This window comes from Staurois parvus, unplaced genomic scaffold (assembly GCF_062004578.1).
Source record: "Staurois parvus isolate SC_StPar_1 unplaced genomic scaffold, SC_StPar_1.0 ptg000176l, whole genome shotgun sequence".
NCBI lineage: Eukaryota > Metazoa > Chordata > Amphibia > Anura > Ranidae > Staurois > Staurois parvus.
This window is the reverse complement of record NW_028317972.1, coordinates 2,361,395-2,388,693: the sequence shown is the minus strand read 5'-3', so window position 1 is coordinate 2,388,693 and position 27,299 is coordinate 2,361,395. Positions and strand designations below refer to the sequence as shown.

General features: G+C 41.3%; 1 protein-coding gene across 1 annotated transcript; it reads right to left on the bottom strand.

Annotated features, from left to right (window-relative positions):
• SLC2A6 (solute carrier family 2 member 6) lies at nucleotides 1-27,244 on the bottom strand. The gene is made up of 10 exons (XM_089677052.1): nucleotides 27,014-27,244; nucleotides 20,939-21,101; nucleotides 19,889-20,095; nucleotides 14,604-14,703; nucleotides 10,854-11,065; nucleotides 9,854-10,006; nucleotides 7,524-7,632; nucleotides 6,816-6,986; nucleotides 6,258-6,403; nucleotides 1-5,192 (listed from the first exon to the last, which is right to left on the bottom strand). The coding sequence occupies exons 1-10, from the start codon at nucleotides 27,103-27,105 to the stop codon at nucleotides 5,037-5,039; spliced, it is 1,509 nt and encodes a 502-aa protein (XP_089533178.1). The 5' UTR covers nucleotides 27,106-27,244; the 3' UTR covers nucleotides 1-5,036.
• Between the last annotated feature and the right edge of the window lie 55 nt (nucleotides 27,245-27,299).

Here is a 27,299-nt window from a genome sequence, read left to right as displayed (position 1 = left end):
TTTTTTTTTTTTTTTTTGTATATGGTCATTTATTGTAAATGGGCCATTTATGCACTTCTGGCTGGATGCTAACTGCATTTCGTTGGCTCTGTACATGTACTGTGCACAATGACAATAAAGTTGAATCTAATCTAATGATCATATCTATTTGGTAAGATTCCTCTTTTTCTGTCATTTTTTTTCAGGACAGGCATAAAAATTTAAAAAAAAAAAAATCCCACTGCTTTAGGACACTGACACCAGTCAAACTCCTTACAATTAGCCGTCATCTTTTCCAGTTAGCATTTTAAGCCCTAAAGAAGGGGGGCATTGTGCAAGCCCCTAAAATGCATTGGTTGTTTTATCCTATTTATTGATGTTCTAATTAACACTTTTGGGCTCTTGTTACTTCCTAAACTTCTAGAAAGTATTGCGTAAATACTTCAAACCGTGTAGTAGGAGTTTATTTGACTCGGCAAAGTGGGTGGAAGCAGCTAGTCTCGCCATTGACAACAGGAGATCTGAATGCTGTTTCCCCACTCATTGCAGCTTTAGTAGCCATAGTCTTCATTTTTTATGACTGTAGAAATGCAGTATGAAAGGATTGTTTCCTTTTTATCTTTTTTTTTTTTAGTAATTTTACACTCAAGCAACAGAAATTTTGGAGCAAAGCTCAGGAATTCTAAGGCTCTCATCACAGGCGCCACGCTGGGAGCCCTTGTAATCAGCCATTTGTTATGCCTTTCCAGATTATTGCAAACAGCTCCAGTCTTTGTTGTACCAGGCAAAAAAAAAAGTGTATAAATAGCATGTGTATCAGTCAAGATGGCTGCAGCTCTCTAACTTTTTATTGGCTGGTGGACCATATGACCACACTACAGGGTAGCCTCCATTGTGGACGGTTGTAAACCAGCAACTCTCGATCCTGCTAGTACAGGCTTGGTATTTTCTATTATATCTGCAGCAATGGTTGGTACTCTTTCCAGCTTGTTTAATAAGACAATGCTAAACACAGGGAATGTGTGCAATAGGGAGCAACCAAAACCATCTCTGCAATCTGATTGATTTCTCTGGCTTGCTGCACTTTGCACATTGGTCTATGCGTTGCCTTCCCTAAACCAGGCAGTGTATTGTCTTTTATGACTATTTGATGCAAATTGTAACAATTCTGCGAACACTAATGTGTTATACTGTGAACAAGAACTGTATATTTATTTATGTAGCATCTTACCAGCACAATTTTCTCTCTTGGTAATTTCTAACAGATAACAGGTGATTTATTAATTGTTTTAATGAACACAGTATGTTGATACTTTTTTACAATTGCTGTAATATTAATAATGTAGTCTTTTAAGGTACTGCAGTAATTTTCTTAATAGTTACTTAACTTTGAGAATTGTTGACTTCCTGTCTATGCAGTGAATAAAGACAATACCTTTCTACCTCCAAATGTCACTGTCTATTGTGTGCTTGTATTTTAAAGAGGCAGCCCCCCTCCACAAAAAAACTGATATTTATGTGGTTGGTGGGTGCTGAAGTTTATTTAGCTGATCTCTGGCTTTACTGTCCCTTAAAATAGTTAGTTTGCTTGGGCCAAGCTGGCCAAAACTGTTTGTTGCACTAACAAGTATACTGGATGCGGTGTATGAACTGTACAGTTGCTGATACTGAACCCTATTGGTATAGAGCCAAATTAATAGAGACCAGGAAAATATTAAAAATTAGCAAGGATGATGACAATGTTATCCAGAGTAAAAAAGAAGGATTTTATTATCTATTTGAAATTAATTAAAACCATTGTTCATAGTCATATGTCCAATGTCAACGAAGGAAAAAGTGGGTGGTATAGCCCAAATGTGTGAATGTTGCCAATAAAATTGGCTTACTGCTGAGGAAATGGGTACATCTGGACCAGGATGCAGGAGGCGGTGGAGAGGAATCCCATGGGCTGCTCTGCTGGAAGATAGGTCGCCAACTGTGAGAAGGCACCACTCACAGAACAAGATGCTGCCTCGGATGTCATTAGAATTCGCTCACCGGAGATGACGTTGGTGTGCACCGGAAGTGACATCAATGAAGCGCAGAAACCTGCAGATGGACGCTGATGGATGGACAGAGATGCCTAGGGCGGACCACAACAAGACCTGGTTGCTATGATGACGCATTTCGCACAGATGCGTGCTTTGCCAGAGTCAGATGATGTCACTTCCAGCGCACTCTGATGTCATTTCCGTTTTTTACATTGGACATATGTCTATGAACAATGGTTTTAATTCTTTTCAAGTGGATAATAAAATCCTTCTTTTTTTTTACTCTGGATAACATTGTCATCACCCGTACTAATTTTTAATACTTTACTGGTCACTATTAATTTGGCTCTATACCAACAGGGCTTAGCATCAGCTACTGTTCTATTCACATATGTCCCCTATGGTTTATTGAGCAGCTGTGGTTATAGCCTTCACAAGCTACAAGACCTCATTTTTGGTTACCAGCGCCCAAGAAGTTTGTCAATATCTGTATGAGCTGTGAAGTCTGAGCTACTTGCAGTATACAACATTTGTGTTCTGGGAGTGAGACAGAGACTTCCTGTCGCATTACCGAAACAAAATAGTTGGTCTGTGTGCTGCTCAGCCATTCACAAAAATCTTTGTATTCTATGAATAAATACAAAGTTTCCCCTGATTGGCTGAGGTGGAAAGGTGAGCAGATTACGTCACAATCGCTGACTCAATCAAAGGAAGCGTTGTATTCATCCACAGAACACAAAGCTTCCCATGAATGAAGCTCAGCAGTACTCAGACAGACTCCCATTTTTTTCCGGATGTGGGACAGGAAGTCTCTGACTCACTGGCAGAACACAGCTCTGTATAATGTATGTAGCTGAGGCTCCATACAGTTAATAAAGTGCGCCCAGCAAGCACACTTGTTAGTTTGGGCAAGCGCTGGCAAGCTTTAAATGGACATTAAACCATCAACATTATGACATTTCACATATCTCTTGGGAGCTATTTTGATGAGATCCCTACACTGAGCTTCCTAGTCAGTATACCTACTGTGACTATTATGTGGGATCAGGGGCGGAATGACAACTCATGGGCCCCCGGGCAATAGGTGATCATGGGGCCCCTGTGTCCTTACCCAAACTCAAAAAAGCCTATGAAAAAGGTACCAGGGGCATCTCATGGGGCCCCCTACTGACCCAGGGCCCTCGGGCAGTGCCCGAGTTTCCAAATAGTCAGTCCGCACCTGTGTGGGATTATATATTTATTTATACTATGTGTAATTAACAGAAGGAGGGGAAACACCCAAAACTCCCAAGTGGAGCATTATGTTGGAGAATTCAAGGCATATAAGAAACTGTAGCTAAATCAGCAGCCCAGGTTTAACCTAAAACTAACATCAATTTTCTGTGGACAAACCATTTAAGTGGTATAAGAGTCAGAATACAGCTGCCATGTGCATGCTGTTGTACAGAGAATAAAAGCAGGCTTCTGCAGTACTTGCTATGGCCAAGAGCCTATTGTCCTTTGATTTAAGAATTATCCCTTAGGCTGGCCATACATTATACAATTTTTCTGAGATTTTTGCTTTAGATTTACCAAAAACCATATAATATGAGGTCAAACCTAAACAACACTTTCAATTGTATCTAATTATGCAGGCCCTTGCACTACATAGTGGAAGGTAAATCTAAAGGAAATTGGGCAGACATTGGTCAGAAAACTAAGAAAATTGTATAGTGTATGGCCAGCCTTAGTCTTCAGACTGGTAAAAACAACTACAGATGCAATAATTATGAATCCAACTGCTTCTCTTGTAGGTACTGAATAAATAAATTGAATGAAGTATTATATTCTTTATAAACCAATAAAGCTGAACTCCAGGCAAATGGCTACATGCACATATTGCTTTACCTGCCATTTGACTTGTAACTCTTTTCAGCCAGTCTTGCGAGTCAGGTTTCCCTGCCAGACAGCACAGCCAGGTCATTGACACAATAGAAATTAAAGGCTCTGGTGGGGATATGGCCTGCAAAAACACTTAAAATCTAATCCTTCCCCCATTCCATCTAAAACTAAACATTGTGCCACTGACAAGGCATTTGCTAAGGATTGATATTACATTACTGACTTGGGTAATTGTTACATTTCCAAATTACTATTGCTCTTTACCTATTTATTTGATTACAGCATGGAAAGCAGAACATGTCTCTAGGGAGAACCTAGGAAATGCGTGTTTGCTAACCTCCTGTACACGCACTGTTGTAGGTCAGTGCCAGCTTCCCACAAACAAATGATGTAAGAGGTGAGCACACAGTCAGTCCCAGTAATTGCTGCACTGTCCTGAAGTTTTACTTAGAGCTAAAGTGAACCTGTCAGCTTCTGACTTGACTAAAGAATGGCTGGCACCTAATGCACTTTATAGTCCGTGTTTGTGATGTGATCTCAAGGCAGGCGCATAGCTGTCCAATCAGCAACTCTCCTCCCCTTCAGCAGAAGTCATACACAGTGTTGGTCATGTGCTGGAGGAGGGAAGAGTTTAATGGAATTAAGAAGGATGTATTCAACATCTCAATGATTTGAATTACTTAAATGCAAGTGAATGGTGCCAGTCCACAGGAAAACAAGTCTTGCAACCAGTTTAGAAATAAATAGCTATTTATCCATGTCTGTTTTGCTTTTTGAATTCACTTATGGGTGTAAAAACTTAATTTCCATTATCGTGTGGTCAATCCAGTGTTTGTGTGCCACAAGCACACCAGACCCTCATGGCATGTGAAGCACTCTCCCACATACTATGACTGTAAAGCAACACAGGTGCTGGAATCTGATATTTAATCTTCAGTGCAGGGACCTTTGCATTTATAGTCCAGAGTGGTGGAACAATCTTTAGATTCCAGAGATGCATCAATGTACCTTCAGACTCATTGGAGACCTAGAATTGCTTTTTGAATCTATGTGTCCATTTGGAACACATCCAGTTTTGGTAGTGCCAATCTACTGGTGAAATGCCACAGCCGTCTTTTCACCTCAGTGTTAAAAGGTCTTCTCTGATTATCTGATGAAAGAACGTCGACCTGAACGGAAGTACCATTCAATCTGCTCCAGTGTCCGTCCTTTGGTTTCCGGCACAGCAAAGTAGGTGAAGATGGTGCAGCAGACACAGATAAAGGTGAAAAAGAAGAAAGGGGTCTCCAAGTTGGTAGCATTCTGAAAAGATAGATAAAGTAATGTTTACAAAGTTTATATATCCGATCCAAGGAAATCCACCACTTTTTTATTGGTTTAGGTCAGGGGTGTCAAACTCAATTTCATTGCATGCTGCACCAGTATTAGGGTTGTCCTCGAAGGGCCAGCTGTTTCTGTGAGACTGGATGGACGGACATATTTACTCTTTAAATACTTGACTTCGCATTCAGTTATTACTGGTTTAAGAAATAAGTTTATATATAAAATAAGCTGTGAAGGGCAGGTAAAGACCAGCGTGGAGCCCACTCACTCCTGTAGCAGATCATGTAAGTTTGAAAAGGAGGGTTGTACACTACTGGTAAAGAAGTTTACTGGAAACTGCTGAGACAGAACATGGTTCTGCTATGGTATTCTGTCTGAGCAATCTCAAGTAAAGTTTCTTGTGGATGATATTATTATTCTTATATTAATTCTAAGCAGATGTCAGAGTACTCCACCCCACTTACATCAGATGTCAACAGCCCCCACCATCAAAAGTCAAGAGTCTCTCTCACTCCCTTACATAGCAGGGCACCCCTACCCCCCATACATTGCGCTACTGCCAGGAAGAAGCTAGGGGTGGAGAAAGTGCAGGGTCTGGAGTCAGACCAGAGGAGGGCTGGAGTCAGCTGCCGAAGTCTGTTGAATGCTGAGACCAGGGAAGTCAGAATTGAGGGTGTGCTACAGCTCCACAGAGAGGCACAGGATCTCTAGTAGGAGTTCTGTCCTCCTCTCTGCTGACTGCTGAGATTGGGGGGGGGGGGCAGAGATGAGCCCCTCCATAGTTGCATGAAAAAGCACAGGACCTGGCAGAGGAAATCCTCCTCTGCTGCCAACTGATGAGGCAAGGTGGGGAGGAGATGAAGGGGCTACTGCAGCTGCAGGGGAGGTGCAAAAACCACATAAAATGGCCTGGTGGGCTGGATTCTGCCTGTGGGTCTTGTGTTTGACACGTGGTTTAGGTGAATGGTAACAATCACAATCTGTGTGTAAAATATGGCACCCTTATCATATAAAAATATAGAAAGACAATTGTCAAGTTCTTACCACAACAGGAAGGAAAGCCTCAGTAAGAACAAAGCCAGTTATCCAACTGACCACTACGCATAGACCAGATGCCACTCCGCGAGCTTTTAATGGCAGAATCTCAGACATCAGGAGCCAGGTGATTGGACCCCAGCCAAAGGCATAACCTGAAGAGGAGACAGAATGCACTCAGTTCTTTACTACAAGGAATTACAGGGGAGAAAAAACACAACAGATGAGAAGCGCTACTGTGCTGCGTCCACACATTCAAAATAAGAACCCGATACAGAAAGAAGAGAAATAGTACTTAACAGAATTCATACATGCAGAATAATAAAAAATACTAACAATTAAAAATAGCATACAAAACATGAAAAGTGCTGTTCATACATACAGAATAAAAACAGATACTAAAAATTTCACCCAACATACAGAACAAGTGAAGTGCTACTGTGCAAAAGAAAATGGATTCATGTCACAGTATTGTGAATATTAAATCCTTGATGTCGCAAACACAGACTATGCATGTTTTCTATTCAAAGCAAAAGACATAATGAAGACTACTGTACTTCCACATACCTAAAATATACAACATGATGCATACAAGGGGAATAACACTCAGATAGTTTGGCTCTACGTGAGGCCCAGGCCCAATCAGCGTCATATTGAAGGTTGTGTAATTGTGTTTTAAGTCAATTGTGAAATGAACATACAGGCCCATCGCCAGGGAGGAGACCAGCATCAAAGAGCCTAAAGGATACAAAAGGAGAGGGATAAAGGTCATCTTCTATTTGCCAAACATTGGTAACTGTAGACCTTTACAAGGTTTGATATGTTTATTTATGTGGTTACAATTGTTGTCTGAGAGCACTCAGCTATCACTTATGGTGACAATCTTTTCTTTTCCTCTAAGAAGTGAAAGTTTGCTCACATGTATTGGAAAACGTCCTTGTAAGATAACTGGCACTTCTGGTGCTTATCACGGACAATGGAGCCCATGTGAATTCACCTGAGTGATCTGGTAAACCTGAACCTACAATGTGCTTTGCAAGGCAGATTATCTGCTATGGATTTTTAGCATTGAAGTGTTACTACACCCAGGACCTTGCATTCACTGTAATAAATCAAATGTATTAAACAAAGAATGACTGAGGTAACCTGCAGTGGATTACTACAAAAAGTGAAAGGCACACTGAAATTGCTTTCAAGATTGCCTCCTATTTCAATACACCTAGTTCTGCTTTGTTGCCCATTCTGTATGTAAAGATTCCCCAATTAAACACTTACTAGAGATGAAGAGCAGAATTTTCCTTCCAGCTTTATCCATAACAGTGGCAGAAACCAGTACTGACACCAGTCTTACCAGTCCAACAAGGGCAGCATCATACTTTCCTGGCTAGAGAGGAGGGAAAGAGAAATGTATCAGTCAAGTTGCCCCAAATTCTACGCGATAAAGGTATCTGGGTAATATAATGATCACGGAACTTCTGAACCGGAAAATGCACAAGGTCTTGACAAAGGTTTTTAGTATAAAAATTAAATTTTGAAATGTTCCTCGTTAACAATAAGTGTAAAATGAATGAACGAGTGCTATTGGGACCATAGTAAGGGAAGGGTAGAAAGGAAAAGTAAGGAGAGTTTTAGAACTGTTTGGTGGTAAAAATATAAAATGTATGTTAGCTGTGTGACATATTTGAAAAAATTAAAAAGTAAATAAATATACTGAGAATCCTGATGACAACAATTTGACATAGTGGGTATAACAGAAACCTGGCTTGAATAAAGTCATGACTACATAATAATTTTGGAATGGATAAAGAAACCAAAAAAATATTGACTGGGTTTGGCTGTAAAATCTTTCATAATACTAAATCCATACCCCTGAAGATGCTGATGGGGGTGCAGTATGTTGGGTGGGGCTTTTTTGGGGACGTCACATGCATGCAAACATTCATACTCTGGCGTCTGATTGATATACGCTCTGAATCCTTTTATATGTGAGTATATATCCAAACTTTAAACATTTTGTATGGTATAACACTATTGCGGCTATAAAGCTGTTTTGGAGGGACGTTGTACTAGCTTTGATGGAAGTCTTTATCCACTTGTGAGCATTTGGTGAGGACAAGAGGATATCTAGCTGAAAGCACGATCAGTGCCGACCAAAGGGCACACAGGCTTAGATTGATCTCATAATAATGAGATCAATGTTTTTGGTAAGAGGCTAAGCATTTTTCTGGTTATGGAAGCACGATGGTTCACTCCTAAATGTGTTTTTGTGATCACCATTGGATGATATATGGATTGAGCACATCTATCATTTAATCTATTGGACTGCACTGATTATATTTGGATTTTGTGAGTCGTACACTCATATTTAATTTATTTGTTGTTGCTGTATTTATGTGAAAATCGAGTAGCGCACCAGGTGGACAGCATATATTTATAAATTAGGAATTCTAACTTTTTTTGGTTTCTGCACGCACACAATCATTCAGTTTAAGTGTATTTTATATATTTTCTTCACCAAGCGCAAATACTTTTTACATTCTTAATATTGAACTACCTTCTTTACTGCATTACAGGAATATCCCTTTTGTCAAACTGAATTAATCTAATATTTTAGTCCAGGGAATCAAACCTACCTTTTAGAGTCAGAAATTGCCCCCTCCTCCCCACCTGATGAGATAAAATTGCACAAAGTTTTGTTTTGCTTTCCTTTGGTCTAAAACTAGACGTTCTGAATGGTTGAACTTAGTAGACAAGTTTCTTTATTTCAACTTTGTAACTATGTAACCATATATATTGATGGCATTATCTCTGTAGATATGGTTTATAATTGTTTTGTCAAACAGTAGGTGACAGTGTTATCATAAATTTATTGATGCACAATGATTAGGTGCTGGAGATAATAACCAGGTCAATATATGGCAGGTGAAAAGGTTCACAATCCTTTCTGTAAAAAGAGCATTTTCTTTTATGTTCCACCACTCTAACTGCCAGGTAAATGTGAAAAAAAGTTAATCTTAGCTCTTGTGTATGATTATCTTCATCCAAACGTTGTGCAGTACAGTAGCAGGTCTTAGCCTGAAAATAAAAAGTAAAGGAGTAGCTCGCCTTTACCAAAAAAGAGGCTTTGTAGATAGAAGTAAACTGTGCAGCTATGACCAATGTTGAATATTGCTCTTCCTTTAGGTGTAGGCCATTTCCGTACCTCATGAAGCCTGACTGGAAAACTCCCAGATATTGCATCTCACCATCTTGTCTTGCCTGTTACTGTTCTCCTCCACCATCACAGGAGTGAGCTCTTTCTCTGATTCAAACCCCCTCACATGCACTTTCTGTCCCCTGATGTGACAGCTTTGAGCACAACATTTGAGCTACTGTGATGGTGACTGATGAGGAGTTCTATCTTGACTTTCTTGGTCTGCATAATTGTTTTGGGGTGGTGTCTCAAAAAGTATAAGACAACTAGCATTCTCAGAAATAGGCCAGCAATTGTGGCCACTATACTTCTCAGTACAAGTTCATGTCAAAGTCCAACCCCTGGCTCCAGTTCCAGTGCATTGTACAATATATTCTCTCTGTGAAGATACCACAGCCTTATGGTTCCTCACCAGAATGACTTTAGTCCTGTCGAAGATGGGCTCCAGATATGTCAATATTGGGTTGATTCCAGACATCTGTTGTAAGAACCTCATGAGGACAGCAATGAGGATGGGTTTGTAGTAGTGCGGTTCGGACAGCTCACGGCATGTTATTGAACTGTTCTGAAACAAGATGTGACACCAATATCGCTGATTAACCTTCTGCCAATTCATGGCATATATCTCATCTTATCAAATGTCAGCTTGTCACTACTCTAGGATTGCCCAAATGTCAGTGTTGAAGTATTCTGAGGAGACCTATTTGACAGCATGTCCATATTCTAGAACCCCTTCCCCCAAGTCAGTTTGCCATTGTCTCTGTCCTCTAAAATCAGTCTGTCATCCTCAAGTGCCAATATGCCATTGTTCTGAGAGCCCCTAAATGTCAAGATGTCATTGTTCTTGGACCCCCAAGTGTCAGAGTGACATTGCTTTGAGATGCTAAATGACACTGTTCTGAATATCCCAAGTGTTAGTCATTGTCCTGGGGACCCCTTAAAGTGTCACTGTGTCATTATTCTGGGAAACCCCCTAGTGTGTCATTGTTTTGGAATATCAAGTATAAGATTGTCATTTACATTCTGGGAGCACTGATTTGCCAGTATGTCAATATATAGTAGTCATGTTGATCCCCAAGAATCAGTTTGTCATTATTCTGGGACACCCCTTCCCTATTGTGCCATTGTTCTTGATCCCCTAGTGTCAGTGTGTTTTTGTTCTGGACCTCCACATGTCAGTGTGCCATTGTTCTAGATTCCCAAATGTCAGTATGGCATGGAGCCCCCAAGTGGAAGTATGTAATTGTTCATGGATGCATAAGTGTCAGTGTGTCATTGGTTTGGTTCTCGTAAGTATCAGTATGTCACGATTCTTGGATCCCAATTATCAGGGTATAACTGTTGTGGGGCCAGCAAATGTTCTTGTTTTAGGTTCACCAAGTGTCAGTTTGATGCCTTTTGGCCTGTGATACCTTATTCAGGATGCTGTCCTCAATTCTCTTAAACTCATCTCTGTATGCTGTATTTGACCCTCGGAACCATTCTAGGGCCTTAAGGGCTCTTTCTGGTTTCCCTTTTGAAATGAGAAATCGCGGGGAATCTGGCATGAAGCACAGGAGGAGGAGCATGGCAATTACAGGTAATTCACCCGCTATCGCCAGCCAGCGCCATGGCACAACAAGACCTGAGAAGAGAAAAGTCAATGTTCATCTGCATAGGAAAAGCTAGATATTTTAGTTAATAAGAACAATTATTACAGATGGTGGGAAAGCCTATGTAAAAGAAATGTGAAGAACATTTATGTATAGATATGTTAATATTTTCAAATGTATTCAAAAACAGATGTTTGTGCAACAAAGTGTATCCTGCATATTCCGACTTCTGCTCACAGCCTTCTAATTTATCTTGGTGACTACTGTCACAGGAACACAAAGCAGCAGGAAAACCAAAAATGTTTAGATTGTAACCAGAGAAGGAAGTGAGACAACTTGGAGTTGTTTAGCTCCTGTGTAGTGCTTGCCACTCAGTTTAGTCTATGCCAGATATTCATTTTCAGGGGTTTTCCTGCCCACTGTTATTTAAAACAGAAGAAAGTTCACAAACAAATAGCATATAGGGGGTTTCCATTATCAATAGGATAGAGAACAATATTCCTCCTCCTGACTCTCTTTTGCAGCTCTACTGCTCAAGACTCATGCCTTGGTCCTCCAGACCATCTAACACACATGTCTGTGCTCGTGCACCTGTGCCATCAGTGTGCCTGTTTTCTGCAAATCCTGGCCAGGGGCGGACTGACAACTCATGGGGCCCCCGGCAATAGGGGATCATGGGGCCCCTGTGTCCTTACCCAAACTCAAAAAAGCCTATGAAAAAGGTACCAGGGGCATCTCATGGGGCCCCCTACTGACCCCGGGCCCTCGGGCAGTGCCCGAGTTTCCAAATGGTCGGTCCGCCCCTGGCCTAGACTGCCATTTTACACAGTGGCATGGCCTCACCCTGCTACACCCTACAAAAATGAAGTTAGCAATAAATCGTAGCTAAACCTCAAAGTAAAAATGTAATATATTGCAGCTTTATGGTCTTTAGATGTGGCTGCATTAGTTTTCCTTCATTTTCATCTAGTAATCCAGTAAATAACACACTTCACGTCCCTTCATGTCTACACTAATTTCTGCAATGTATCAATGGGAGAGAGTCATGGTCACACAGACTGGACTTCTAAGACCTTTACCTTTGTTCATCTCCATTACACGGGGGATGGGGAGATTAGTAGTCTACATCAGTGTTTTAATTGGGGTGCCATTTAGGTTCCCCAGGGATGCTGTAAGAATGGGGCCTAGTTTGCCCTGGATCAGAGTCATGAGTTTACATGTTGCTGATGGGCCAACCTCAGGACCATAACAATCAATGGTGCTCAAGGGCAGTACACACAGCTACCTTTGGTGCTATGGTGTTGTGGGCTGGCCTGACCCACCCATGCCATAGCAACTCATGACACTGATCCAGGGCAGGAGACATGCAGGGCCACCCCCAGCATTCAGGAAAGGACAGAAGTCTGACTCCTCCAGACCTGCTCTACCACCCGCCGTCTATGGTGCTGCTGGAGCCAACAGGCAGGGCTCTAATGTGAAGTAGGGACTGTGTGATTGGGTGGCTCTGTGATGAGAACATTTGGTGATGGGGAAATCTACTGTGCTAGCGGGACTCTGATGTAAATGGGGGATGTTGACATATAGGGAGAACTCTGATTTTTTTGGGGGGGGCTGATGTATGGGGGGACTTTCATATTATGGGGGGCTCAGATTTCCTGGCATCGTTCCAGCTAACTGTAATTGGCTGAAAACATCTTTTAGAGGTCTACACTGAGGTCAAGTCACATTCAACCTGTTACATATGTAGAGATCTACTGCCTACCACTGTATGAATTTGTAAATGCTTGTAAATATATTATGTATACACTTCCTGCCTGTGGGTCGTTGGCTATGAAATCCAGGAAGAAGGAAATTTAGAGAGAGAGAGACTCGCACACATGTCCTGTGCATGCTACTAAATTCTGGACCAGTAGAGACTATTATACACTTCTAGGGAGAGACTAAAGAGTAGAGCAGAGTAGACATGCTGACTCTGAGTTCTAGTGCCTCACCACAGTTCCTGCTAGTGGGAAATCCCATTCCAGGCTGGTTAGACAATAGTTGGAGGATCATTCCATGACTGCTGATCTTGTCTTTAGGTCTCTGACACAAAGACAGATGCCGTATCATTATCAGGGGCCCCTGCAACTAGACTTTGCTGCAACATTCATCTGGAGGTATCTCTATAAATTACTATATATACTCATATGTAAAAACATCCAGCAAGACTCCTATCAGGCTCTTTGCTGATAAAATCTATTTGTACATTGGAAGTATGTAGTGTTACTAATCTTTTCTTAGATAAATCTTGTATTATTTCCATACTTGTGTGCAGATGCTTATGGTTAATGGTATATACAGGTTGTAGTAGTTCCTCTGCTCCCAATTACTTTGATTAGATTACTGAGGAATTTCCAAGAAATGGAATCCCGTCTGCTCACAGAGGTCCTGTCCTGGGTGGAAGCACTGCCAACCTTATTATCAAACCCACTCTTCTACTTAGCAAAGGTTCTGGTTCTCTTGTTCATCTACAGGTTTAACGCAATATCTTGTTTGGGGAGAACCATTTTTCATACCCCCCTCAAAAGAGGGCTACACATAGAATATGGGATCCCTGGCAATGAGTTTAAGTTTACTGGACAGAAATGTTCAACTCTTGTACCAGTTTGCCTGAAAGATAATGTTTTCTCAACAAAACTGGAGTTATACATTAAAGTAGAACTATAGGCAAAACTTTTTTTTGATTTTGGATAGGGTAAGGGAGGGTTATAACCTCTCTCAGATTTTTTTTCACAATCTGTGTCCCATTGCAGAGATTTCCCTTAACTCTCTGTCCCATAGACAAACAGGAAGTGAGAGGAATCCTTGCAAATTAAAGGAATTCCTTGGAGACCCCCAGGTCACCAGAACTAGTGTCCCATTGGAAGATTTCCCCTCTATTACTTTTCTGGGGACAACACAAAATTTGGGATTTCTTACCTGCTCTGTGCAATGGTTTTTCACAGAGCAGCCCTGACCCTCCTCTTCTTGGGTTTCTAGATGAAGCTCCTGGCTCCTCTCCCCCACTGAGTGCCTACCATAGCAAGCTGCTTGCTATGGGGGCATTTGGCTTGCTCGGTCCCAAGCCCCACTCTGTGTGTCCATAAGACCCCCACTAACTCCTCACTGGATGTGATTGACAGCAGCAAGAACCAATGGCTCCTGCTGCTGAGTCTGATCCAATGAGAAGGGAGAGTGCAGAGAGAACCTCTGCTCTTGTGTGCATCGCTGGATCAAGATCGAGCTCAGGTAAGTATAAGGGGGACTGCATAATGAAGGTTTTTTATCTTCAAGCTTAGACAAAACTCTTCAGTCTTTAGAAACACTTTAAATAAAAGTTGGGGCTAAGTTATCTGATATTTTGTGTGTGGAATAACATAAGTCAAAGCACAGTTTATCAGAATGGTCCTGCATCTTGCAAGTCTGTCAGTGTATGGATTGCACTTTCAACTAGATCTGCCTTAGAAAGTACATATTTTTAGGTTAATGTAAAACTTCAACCAAAACTTTTTTGTTATTACAAAAAGTAATCCGAATCAGGGTTATACGTACTGAGCGCATACAGGACCAAGGCACCACACACTGCCATAAGCTGAGGACAAGCCCCCAGTGCGCCCCTCACTCCCGCGTGAGAGATTTCTGAGATATAAACCTGCAATATAAACAGACACGATATATTGTTCAGTATAAAAGGCAAAGTAAATGACAACATAAGCACTGGATTAGTTTGTTGAATTGTTGAGATACAATGTATTAAATGAGCGAATCACTAAAACTTGTAGCAGTTTGTTAAAATGTGTGTAATAATTCTCTGGTTTGACAGAGACAGTGGAGGAGCAATTCCTATTATAGTCAAATGGTCTTCTAAACAAATTGCACTGAAAATCCTTAGGTATAATAGTGGCAATCCTGACAATACCCAGACAACAGGTGGGCAATTGTGATAATATACGGGCAACAAATAGAAAATCGTGACAATTGGCAATTGTGATATTATGTGAACAAAAAACATGCAATGGTACAATATCAACAAATGAGCTATTCTTTCTATACAAACACAGCAAACAAGCTGTCATTACAATACACAGACAAAAAAACTGGCAATTGTGAAAATGCATATGTAACAAATGGGCAATCCATAAACCAGTCATACACTGATCGAAATGTGTCAGATTTCAATAAGTGTAAGATCATTACTGCTCAACAAAAGTCCATCATTTGATCGACTTTTGTTGAAGAGACATGTTAAATATTTTCCTCGATAGGGGCTGCGGCAAATCAACTGTAATTGCTGATCAAAGAATTCTGACAGCAGCAGAGGAGGCTGTAAGTATACAATATCCTGGAAGGTGGATTCCTCCATCTACTTCATGTGGATTGATGGAGGAATCTACTGCCTGAATGCAAAAAAAAAAACAGTTTATGACCAGCATAGAATGCATGGGCAACAAATGGCTGATCATTGCAATACTCCGTAGGCCATTTTTGGGGGGATAGTTAAAAGAATCTTCCATAACCCTCAAGAGGAAGTTAAACCTAATTGTACCCATAAAAACCACCAAATCCTTGACTCCAATGCATTTGTCAAAATGTCCCAATTTTCCAACACTTTCAGTGTCACTCATCCTTAGCCTTTAGCTGTTGGTTTGGAGTTCATATTTGATCCCAGAGTGCATTATTGTAATTGTCAGTTGTGCACACATCCACTAACATCTACAAGACAAGATGGAAGTTGGGTGCATTGTTTTTGAGGCAGATTTGGGTGGTTTGGGCACCACAGACTTCAATGGGAACAGCTATAAACACTGGCATCAAGTGTTTTCCAGATGTATTTCAGGCAATTTTTAGTCTGTAAGAACTGGTGTCTTCCCCCTAATGCTTTCCACTGGCTAAAACAAAAACACCTGAATCTTGAATACATATGTAGATTTACTTCTAAAATGCTTGTATAAGTTTTCAAAAAATGCTCAAATAAAAATGCTTGAAACTCACTCTGCTCAGGTGTGAAAGCAGGCTTACTGACCACAGTGAGACTCAGTTTACACTGCTACAATGCAATTTTGATGCAATTTTCAGTGCTATTATACAGTGCAACTTTGATGCGACTTTGCATATTCTGTAAGGCCAAATTGCACTGTAAATCACACCAAAGTAGAATAGGAACTTTTTCCAAAGTTGCACCATGCTGAGTTGCATTGATGAGAATGGGCACCACTGAACAAAATGGCGGAGATTTAATAAAACTAATATTCACAGAATCTGGTGCAGTTGCATGCAGTAACCAATCAGTTTCTAACTTCAGCTTGTTCAATTAAAGCATTGTTCCAGGTGACAAAAACTGTAGCTGCTGACTTTTAAAATACAGCCACTTACCTGTCCCTCGGTCCAGCAATGTCCTCAGCACCGCTAGTTTCACCAGCCGTCTTCTCTCCCTGGCACTAGTATCTTTCGTGTGGGCACCCGGGTGTGACAGCTTGCAGCTTCACAACCGGGTGCCCACTGCGCATGCGCGAGAAGCGCTGAGCTTTGTGAATAGTCTTGTGGGACCTGTCACGTATCCCAGAAGACTATGGGGAGGGAAGGAGGACAACTTCTGTTTCCGATCTCCTAGGCGATCACAGCGGAAGTGGGAGCGGGTACCTGTCAAATTCTGGTACCCGCTCCCCAAAGATGCCAATCCTTAATGGGGAGCGTGGGACAGAGCATTAAAGCGTGATTTCCCCTTTTGGGTGGAACTCTGCTTTAAAGTGATTGTAAATCCTCACCTTGTAAAACAAACCACTTAGTTTATAATAGAAAATAAAGGCAAAACATTTGTGTATAGATATAAAAACATTAGAAATACCTTTTTTTTCCCTTTTTTTATAAGTGATCACATTCCCTCTGATCTCAGCTGAATAAAAGCTGGGGGAGGAGGAACAGCAGTTCACTGATCTTCCCAGTGAAGGAAGGGGTTAGGCGTATCAGGATAAGTCTGACCGTTGGAGAAGAGCAGGCTGAATTCCCAGCACAGCTAGAGAACTGACTACGCTATGCTCTCATGCTTAGTGTGGCCAGTTTTTAATAGGAAAATAGAGGGACTAGCAGGAACACCAGGGATTTCATACAAAGGAAGCAATACAAAGAGAGCAGAATATTTTTCACATAAGTACATGGTACAGCAGACACATATCAGGAATATAAAATGTTGGGCTTACATATTCTTTAATTCTAAGTTACCTCAGGTCCCAAAAACAAAAATGTAAAAAGTCTGCATCCTTTTCCATTTTTCTGGACCTAGTACATGGTACAGCAGGCACATATAGGACAATATGAAATGTTGGATTTGCATAATCTTTAGGCTAGGTTCACACTCAGTGCGGTGTGGTAAATCACATGTGATTCGCACAGGAACCGCACCGCATTCCTGTGCAAATTACATGTGAATTGTGTGCGGTGCGATTTGAGCCATACTTTATGTATGGCTCAAATTGCACCGCATCCGCACCAAAAAGGTGCAGGACCCTTTTTTGGGTCAGCACTAGAATCAGATAGCATGGGTATTCGCACTTATGTGATCCGATTCTGCATATTGGTCCGAGTTTTGTGGACCAATTTTGGGGTGTTGTTAACTTAACATACACACCCGCAATGGTTTGCATAAACGAGGTGCGATTCTGATGCGGTGCAGAATTCACACAGAAAACGCTGCAAATTCCGGACCGCATCAGTGTGAACCCAGGCTTAAGCTTTATATAACCTAGAAGCTGACTAGTTACTATGCACAACTGCACCAGATTCTATGTGCAACAGTTTTAGTAAATCCCCCCATTGTGTTTTCCCTTGTCATGAGATCCTGTGCAGCTTAAGTTGCATCAAAAATAGTGTGGACCAGCACTAAAAGTCAAGCTGACGTGGACGGTCGTTTGCAATTAATTCAAAAAGCATAAAACAGTTCCCAAGCTAACAAAAACACATATATCTTCAACAAAAGGGAGAAAATGGTGCCATTTATCAGTGATAGAAGAAAAGGGATGAAAAAAATATATACCGGTATATTTATATAGGTAGCCATTTTTAGTAAATTTTTACAGTTTTATTACTAAAGCAAGAAATAGAACACAATCAGTTAACAATGTATCTCTCTTATAGAGCGTTTAGCAGAAATTTCTGCAGATCCTGGCATCCCAAATTACAGCAAATATAGATTTCCTGCTGATCACACATCAATGTAAATTTTATGGCAAGTGATTGTGTATTTAGCCGTGTTACCACAAAGTACAAAAGCCACACTGTCCCCAATCACACAGAGATGACAGTGACAGCATTCCGCACATTTTTCTATGTATGAGCCACATGTCACTCTTCCAAGAATATTATTTCTTTCCAAAACTTCTGACTGCACACAACTTCCCTTCTTCCCACCACTGTATGCAGGTTAATGTTTTATCAAATATATCAAATAATGTACAAAAAAAAAAATCCAAGTTTGTTGAGTCGGATAGTGCCAACAGGGCCACTCGAGGCTCGATTTCAAAGAAGTAGGGCCAAAGCTTTTTTCGGCCCTTTTTCTTCTAAGGATCATAGGAATGCACTTTGATCTGCACTCATGTAACATGTTTTCAGCCGAAAGTAGGCTAAACCTGCTGTCAGCTGACATCACTCAGCCAGTCCAAGACTCTGAAAAAGCCTGAACCGGCAGCTGGTCCAGCCTCTCAGTGAGACACTAAGAGCCTGAGCAAGCTACTCCCACCCCCTCCACAGCCTAGTGCTTCAGTGAGCCCTGGAGGGGTAGAGCACAGAGCGCTGATTGATAGCCACCAACTCTTTGTTCACAGAAGACTGGGAACCAAGTGGTCAGCGGTCTTGATCATAAAGTTCTCTGTCTTAGAAGCAGGGGAGGACAGATGCTGTATTGGACTAATTCTGTATCCAACTAGGAGAATATAATTTTGTATTTTAAAGAACCCCATACTTCTTTTTTTAAGCTGATTCAACTTAACAAAGAAGGCTCACCAGTAGGAAGAAGAGCTCCTTCACCCACAGGCTGAGGTAGGTCATTTAATAAGTTGTATAATACAGAAGAGAGAATTAAGGTCAGGATATTGCTTGCCAGTGGTGAGTGAATCGTAAGACAGCCTGAACAGAATTAATATATATATATATATATACACACACATACAGGGGCGGACTGACAACTCATAGGGCCCCCTGGGCAATATGGGATCATGGGGGCCCCTGTGCCCAAACTCAAAAAAGCCTATGAAAAAAAGGTACCAGGGGCATCTCATGGGGCCCCCTACTGACCTGAGTTTCCAAATGGTCAGTCCGCCCCTGTGTATATGTATATATATATATATATATTTTTTTTTTTTTTTTTTTTTTTTTTCCTTAACTGTGTATTTACTTGCTTTCTTGGTGATCTTTTCCTATGAGAGATGCATAGTCATGATGAAAAACATGAATTATATTATCTAAAGAGTTTTTAATAATGGAAAGGGACAGAGCAGCTATTGTGTTGTATGGGAACATGCATGAATTTCAACACATGACAGCGAAAATTAACTCTGTGCTATCTTAGACAGAACACCAAATAAAAACGCCACATAGGGCCACAAATACAAAGGGTCCAGCAAACAGGTTGCCTTACCAACAGCAATTGTTTGGTGACAGTCAGTGGCTTCATTTATGCACTTCAGAAGAAATGGAAGCCAAAGTGAATTGTGGCTTTACATACTCAACTGACTGTGATCACAGGCTTCATAAGAAATATTTGAGAATCCAGCTCTTTCTACTAGTACCTTTTAACCATCTAAGCCATACTGTTATAGAAAGGGCCTGGAAAGTGACCTACTCACTGGTATTGAGGATGATGTCAAGCCTCCGGCTAGACCTGTGAGGATTCTTCCCAGGAGAAGCATGGAGATGTGCTGAGCACTCCCCATTAGCAGGAAGCCGATTGCCGCAGGAAGTGCAGAGAACATGATGCTGAGTTTACGTCCAAGCCAATCATTCAGGAACATGGAGCTTAATCCACCAACACAGGTACCCAGTGCAAACACTGACTGCAAGGGAAATGCAATGAAGATGTTATTAAATTTACAGAGTATTAGACTTACAGCTGATTCAACTTATCAGAAGAGGAGATAGAGGAAGGTGAAGAGTTCTCCAACAGCCCAGAGTATATCAGAAGAGGCATTAGATAAAGGAAGAAGTAGAGTCCTCCAAGAGCCCAGAGTATATCAGGAGAGGAGTTATTTTGTGGAGGGGGAAAAGCCCTCCCAGAGTCCAGAGTTTATCTGAAGATGAGTTAGATAGTGGAAGGAGAACAGTCCTCCAACAGCCTTGAGTATATTAGACATGGAGTTAGATAATGGAAGGAGAAGAGTCCTTCAACAGCCCAGAGTATATCAGAAGAGAAGTTAGATAGTGAAGGGAGAACAGTCATCAAACAGCCTAGATTATATCAGAAGAGGAGTTAGATAATGGAAGAAGAAGAGTTTGACAGCTACCCAGAATTTATATATAGTATATCATATGAGGTGTTAGATGGTGGAGGGAGAAGAGTCCTCCAACAGCCCAGAGTTTATCAAAAGAGGAGTTAGATAGTGGAAGGAGAACAGTCATCCAACAGTCCAGAGTATATTGGACGTGGAATTAGATAGTGGAAGGAGAAGAACCATCCAACTGCCCAGAATATTTCAGGAAAGGTTAGTTGATGATGAAAGGAGCAGAGCCTTCCTGCAATGCAAAATATTTTGGAATTATTTAGTCATTTTGATGTAAACTACTTAAGCCAAAGCATACTGTGTATTTAGGACCCCAGTCCATAGTTTATTATTCTCAGCAACATGCCAGTCTAGATTTCTGATTTAAACTTGTTTTCTATAAAACTATAATCTCATTACCCCAAACCAAGACTTCTCCGCTTCTGTAATGTGCAAAGTGGAATCAGTATCTTGTTCCAGAGCTGGAATGACCGGTGAGGGGTAAACCAGTGCATAACCAAATGTGAAGTTGCCCAAGACAGCAGAAAACGCAGCTAAGAACATCTTCCTGTTATCTAGTGTTCTGTGGGGAAAAGACACAAGTAAACAAGGCAGCTTCCTATGGTCTCTGTACCCAAAGGGTAGACTTCATTTATCTGTACAATTTGGTTAAGCTGGTCCAATTAAAAAAACAGTATATTTGAAACTTTTGAGTTAGTGAAAACCTTAAAGGCCATCTCCATGCAAAACAGTGATACCAGTCATATTTTTCTTCTGGCAAGCTGAATCGCATACTGGATTCTTACATTTTTATGGAGGTCAAGTAGTAAAATATTCCCCCAGATTTCCCCTTTAGAGTTAAAAGGCGAAGCCAAGTAATGCTGGCTAACTCCCCTAGTGGTTTCACCCCAGCAGTTTGTGTTTTTACTGCCCTCAATGGTGATATCTTCCTGCTGTAGTTGTACCTCTGCCCCCCTACAATGGTGATATCTTCCTGCTGTAGTTGTGTCTCTGCTCCCCCCTACAATGGTGATATCTTCCTGCTATAGTTGTGTCTCTGCCTCCCCTACAATGGTGATAACTTCTGGCTGTAGTTGTGTCTCTGCCCCCTACAATAGTGATATCTTCCTGCTGTAGTTGTGTCACTGCTCCCCCTACAATGGTGATATCTTCCTGCTGTAGTTGTGTCTCTGCTCCCCCCTACAATGGTGATATCTTCCTGCTGTAGTGTCTCTGCCCCCCTACAATGGTGATATCTTCCTGCTGTAGTTGTGTCTCTGCTCCCCCCTACAATGGTGATATCTTCCTGCTGTAGTTGTGTCTCTGCCCCCCTACAATGGTGATAACTTCCTGCTGTAGTTGTGTTTCTGCCCCCCTACAATGGTGATATCTTCCTGCTGTAGTTGTGTCTCTGCTCCCCCCTACAATGGTGATATCTTCCTCCTGTAGTTGTGTCTATGCCCCCCTACAATAGTGATATCTTCCTGCTGTAGTTGTGTCTCTGCCCCCCTACAATGGTGATAACTTCCTGCTGTAGTTGTGTCTCTGCCCCCCTACAATAGTGATATCTTCCTGCTGTAGTTGTGTCTCTTCCCCCCTACAATGGTGATATCTTCCTGCTGTAGTTGTGTTTCTGCCCCCCTACAATGGTGATATCTTCCTGCTGTAGTTGTGTCTCTGCCCCCCTACAATGGTGATAATTTCCTGCTGTAGTTGTGACTCTGCCCCCCTACAATGTTGATATCTTCCTGCTGTAGGTATGTCTCCCCCCCCCTACAATGGTGATATCTTCCTGCTGTAGTTGTGTCTCTGCCCCCCTACAATGGTGATAACTTCCTGCTGTAGTTGTGTCTCTGCCCCCCTACAATAGTGATATCTTCCTGCTGTAGTTGTGTCTCTGCCCCCATAAAAGGTGATAACTTCCTGCTGTAGTTGTGTCTCTGCCCCCCTACAATGATGATATCTTCCTTCTGTAGTTGTGTCTCTGCCCCCCTACAATGGTGATAACTTCCTGCTGTAGTTGTGTCTCTGCCCCCCCCCCTACAATGGTGATATCCTCCTGCTGTAGTTTGTTTCTGCTCCCCCTACATCAGTGATATCTTCCTGCTGTAGTTGTGTCTCTGCCCTTCCCACAACAATGAGATTTCCCCACAATAGTTTGTCTCCACTCCTCTCGTATTAATGATATTTCCTCACAGTAACTTGGATCTCTGCCACTCCCACAATGGTGATATTTTTCTATAGTAGATTGTGTTTCTGCCCCTTCCACAATGTCGAGATTTGTCCACCTTTGTTTGTCTCTGCCCTTCCCAAATGGTGAGCTCTTCCCAAGGTAGTTTGTGTCTCTGGCCACCATGTCACTCGCTAACAGCTGGACTCCAACATTTTTTATTCTACATTATAAAGAATCCCTCAGGAGAAGGTGACACCATCATCAAAGCCACTATTTGGTTTGGCAATGGGCTCGTCATTACAACCACTGTTTCTGATACAGAGAGTAACCTTATATGCTGAAAGATCAATGTAGGGATATTTTTTTGCACCCTATGACTTATGCCTGTGAATAGTCACTTCTCCCACCAGTAACTTTTTCAGATGTTGAAACTCAGGAAGGAAGCAGAAGTGGAAATGACTGTTTTACTTTGTGTCTCATGTCAGAAGAATTAAGCAATGGGTATGTTTTTCTACAAGTGATTCAGTTTGATTTTTGTGTTAAACTACAAGTCCAGCTTTCAAGATGAACCTTTTATAAGTATTATCATAAAGCACGTACTGTTTTAGTAGTGCAATTTTAAATTACCGCAGCTTCCTCTGGGTGGCACTGTTATAGTTTCTTGTATGTGGATGGATGTTGACTAATGGCTGACAGCAATGGGTATACCAACCAATATAAAGCTGGCACTCACCATCCAATTCAATTGTACAATTTCTGTGATATCTGGTTTGTTTGGGGTTTTTTTGTCAACAAAGGGAAAGAGCTGATCTAAACAATCCATTTACCAACTGTCCATTTAACAGATACACTCTAGTTGCTGGTAAATGTAAAGGAGAATGTACAATCAGAAGTGTAATTTAAACGTATTCAGCATATTTACACAAACATTATTGTTTGCAGAAACTTGACTGATTAGGAAAAATATCTATAGGCTCGGTTCACACTGCTGCGACCCCAAAGTTGTGCGACTTCCAGAGTGACTTGCTTGTGCCTTGATTTGGCTTCAATGCGACTTTGATATTTATGGAACCAGTCAAAACAATACAGAGTGTAACGCAGCAGAAAATGGACTGGAAGTGGATTATAGGGTTATAAAAACCCCTCTGATGTCAGATCATCGCAGCCAAAGTCACATCGATAAGACAAAGATACAACTCCTTGCGACATTTGTGATTTTAACATTGTAATCTATGGCACTCAGGTTGCACCAGAGACGTAGAAAAATAGTGAAGGAACTTTTTTTTTTTGTCACTGCAACTCAATGGCACCCATTGAAAGGAATGCGTTGTGACTTGCCTTGTGACTTTGTGTCGCAAGCTTTAGCAAACCCCACAGCAAGTCTCAGCAGTTAACAAGAGCTTACTGAGTCAAGTACTGTAGAAAATGCCTCCTTATGGGAAAATACATTCATATTGTCACAGCTAGAAAGGCTCAGTTCACACTGGAGCCGGTGGAAGCCACTGCAGGACCCACACTTCATCCCGCAGCTGCAACCACCTGCATACAAAATGTGGGACCTGTGGGTGAGTGCCATTAATCTTAATGGCATGCCACCAACACTGGAAATCGCACCCGCACTGGGAACCACACTGGGGTGCATTTCCTGTGTGGGCTGCGATTTCTAGAAAGGTGCAGGGACCTTTTCCCTTTATTTTCAGAGGCACAGCTGCCATGCACACGCAAACGCAGCCCACACAAAATGCAAGAGTGTAAGCCTAGGGTTACACCAGTGTAGTTAGCAAGGGATCGATTCAAAAGCTGGCTATACACCTGCAGAATTCTGTTCAAATGTTCGCACAGATATTCAGAAAAATTGTTTGTCAGAGCATTCAATGGAATAAAAATTTCATATGAAAACCCAGTACAATATGTAAGATTTTACCCCTCTGAAAACCACTTTCTCAGAACTTCATTCTTTCAAGAAAAAAAAAGTTAATTCCTCTACTTTTATTTAACTCATTGCTATGGTCAAAAACAGTCATCGATTTGATCCCATTAACTATTAGAAAATTGAATGAATGTTCTGAAATGAAATTGTTTTCCAACAAAATTCTATTGGTGTATGGCCAGGTTAAGAGAAAGTTACAACGCCAAGGTTTCACAAGAATGTCCCTGAGGTTGTAATGACATGATGAAACATTTAAGAGGGTTGTTGGCTGGATGTTTGTAATGAAATTTTAGGGTGGCGTTGTCATATGTATTCATCAGTTATATAATTGTGTACTTTTCTGGGATATACGGTCATTATTACTTTCTCACTTGAATGGATTCAAAGAATGTTTTATTCACAAGGGATTGATTTACTGAGTTTTTCTTCTGTCTGGTCCTCCTCCTGTGCTGTCAAGCATTGCAACTATCAGAATGTCATGAGTGTACATTTATTTATGATACATTTGGCAAATTTATAATAGAAAACTATATTGCCTGTTGACACTTTCCCATATCAAATACATTTGGATGAACTGCACAAGTAGCTTATAAATGCTTATTTGGATGGCAGTTTTCCTTGCAGCACTGTGGTTAAGGGTTCAGTTGCCAACAGAAATCCCTTCTTGCTGTGCCCTCCAGTGTTTGTTTGAATTTATTCTCAGTGGAGTAATAGTTTATCATATTATCCCCAAATATGTTTCTAGACCGGTCTTTCTGAGCCTTTTCAACACAGAGGATCCCTTGAAATAACTTTCCAGTCTAATGCAGGCCATAGACAGTTCGTTTATTGACCGATTTTTCGTCCAAAAGAATAATCGGCTGATTTTCGCACTGCTAGTGGGCCAATGGCATCGGCCGATTTTCGCGGTTCCTCCTCGTTTCCTTTATCGGTCATGCTGGAAAATTTGTGAAAAACGGCCAATTTTCGCAATCATTGGTGGCAACATCGGTTTACAAAATGACTGATGTTTTGATTTTCGGATGAAAAATCGGCCGACAACGAACCGTCTATGGCCTGCATAAGGGAACTCATGTTAAAAATGACTATATCTACAACTCATGATACATTAGTGTGATGGTCAGTGGGAAGAATGCTCCTTACACTTGTAGTCATTGGGAAGAATTATCCCCCTTACAGATAGCTAAAAGGATTAAAGGTGTCAGCGGCATAAATAGTTAATTGCTCAGGAAACCTCTAGCAACCTCTGAAGGAACCCTAGTTGAGAAACCCTTGTCTAGACTGTCAAAAGGATATAGACTGTAACCTCCTTTAACCGCTTCCACGCCACTCTATAGCAGAAATACTGCTACAGGGTGGCTTAGGTGCACAAAATCACATATATATATATATATATATATATATATATATATATATATATATATGATAATATATATATATGATTTTTCAGTTCCGGGTAGGGGGCGTGTGCGCGCCCTAGCCGCGTCGCCATTCGCCTCCCCGGTTGTTGATCACCAGGTCCCGGCCGGTGATTCCCTGCCGGCACCCGACGATCACCAAGTATTACCGACAGGGGAGAGACCTGTGTATAAACAACATAGGTCTTTTCCCTGTCAGCTCCTGCACACTGCATAGCAGAGCCATACAAAGCAGTGTGCTTACAGTGTAAAGCACACACACAGCACACAGCAAAAGAGCAAACAGCACACAGTTAATCCTTTGATCGCCCCACGTTAACCCCTTCCTGCCCAGTGCCATTAGTACAGTGTCAGTGCTTTTAATTAGCACTGATCTCTGTATTAGAGTCACTGGAGATGTCAGTGACACTAAGTCAGTTCCCCCCAGTGTCAGAATGCCCGCTGCAGTCCCGCTATAAGTCGCTGATCGTCACCATTACTAGTGAAAAAAAAAAATTCCAATGTATATACCGCCATTTGCAAACGCTATAACTTTCACGTAAACCAATTAATTTACTATGGCCTAAATTTATAAAGAAATTTGATATTTTTATTTTTTACTGGGCATGTTTAATAGCAAAAAGTCAAAAATATAGGTTTTTTTTTTTCAAAATTGTCAGGTTTTTTTTGTTTATAGTGCAAAAAATAAAAAACACAGAGGCGATCAAAAGCCAACAAAAGAAAGCTCCATTTGTGGGAAAAAGGTTGTAAGTTTCATTTGGGTGCAGCGTTGCATGACTGCGCAATTGTCAGTTAAAGTAACTCAGCGCCGTATCACAAAAAATGGACTGGTCAGGAAGGGGGTAAATCCTCTGGAGGGCAAGTGGTTAAAAATATGTACATGATTTTTGAATTTTGTAAATGCAGTGTGAAATACATACACATAGGTACAAATATACACATATGTATAGATAGTATTAATATTTCTCACTTACTTGACATATTTCTTCTCTTCTTCTCTCAAAGTCTTCCCCACAGACTGGTAACTGGACGCTTTAGGGGTGCTGAGCAGCGGTCTTCTGTCCATGGTGATGTCAGTGTGGAGGGGTCAGTGTGTTCGGTGTACTGATGTTGGTGTGTGTGTAGTGTTAGTTCATGCTCTGCTCTGTTCTGATCTCATCTGATGGAGATGGAAGGGACAGAGTGTCAGTTCTGCATGCTGAAGGTGAATTCCCATCATTAGGGAGGGACAAGGCGGAGCATTGTGCAAGAAGGGAAGAA

What these genes read in the sequence shown, in the direction of transcription:
- SLC2A6 (XM_089677052.1), bottom strand. Translation starts at nt 27,105, where the DNA reads ATGGACAGAAGACCGCTGCTCAGCACCCCTAAAGCGTCCAGTTACCAG. An exon ending in TGACATCATCCTCAATACCA is followed by an intron (nt 14,704 to 19,888) that starts GTGAGTAGGTCA and finishes TTTATATTGCAG; the next exon opens with GTTTATATCTCAGAAATCTC. An exon ending in AGGCTTTCCTTCCTGTTGTG is followed by an intron (nt 5,193 to 6,257) that starts GTAAGAACTTGA and finishes CTATCTTTTCAG; the next exon opens with AATGCTACCAACTTGGAGAC.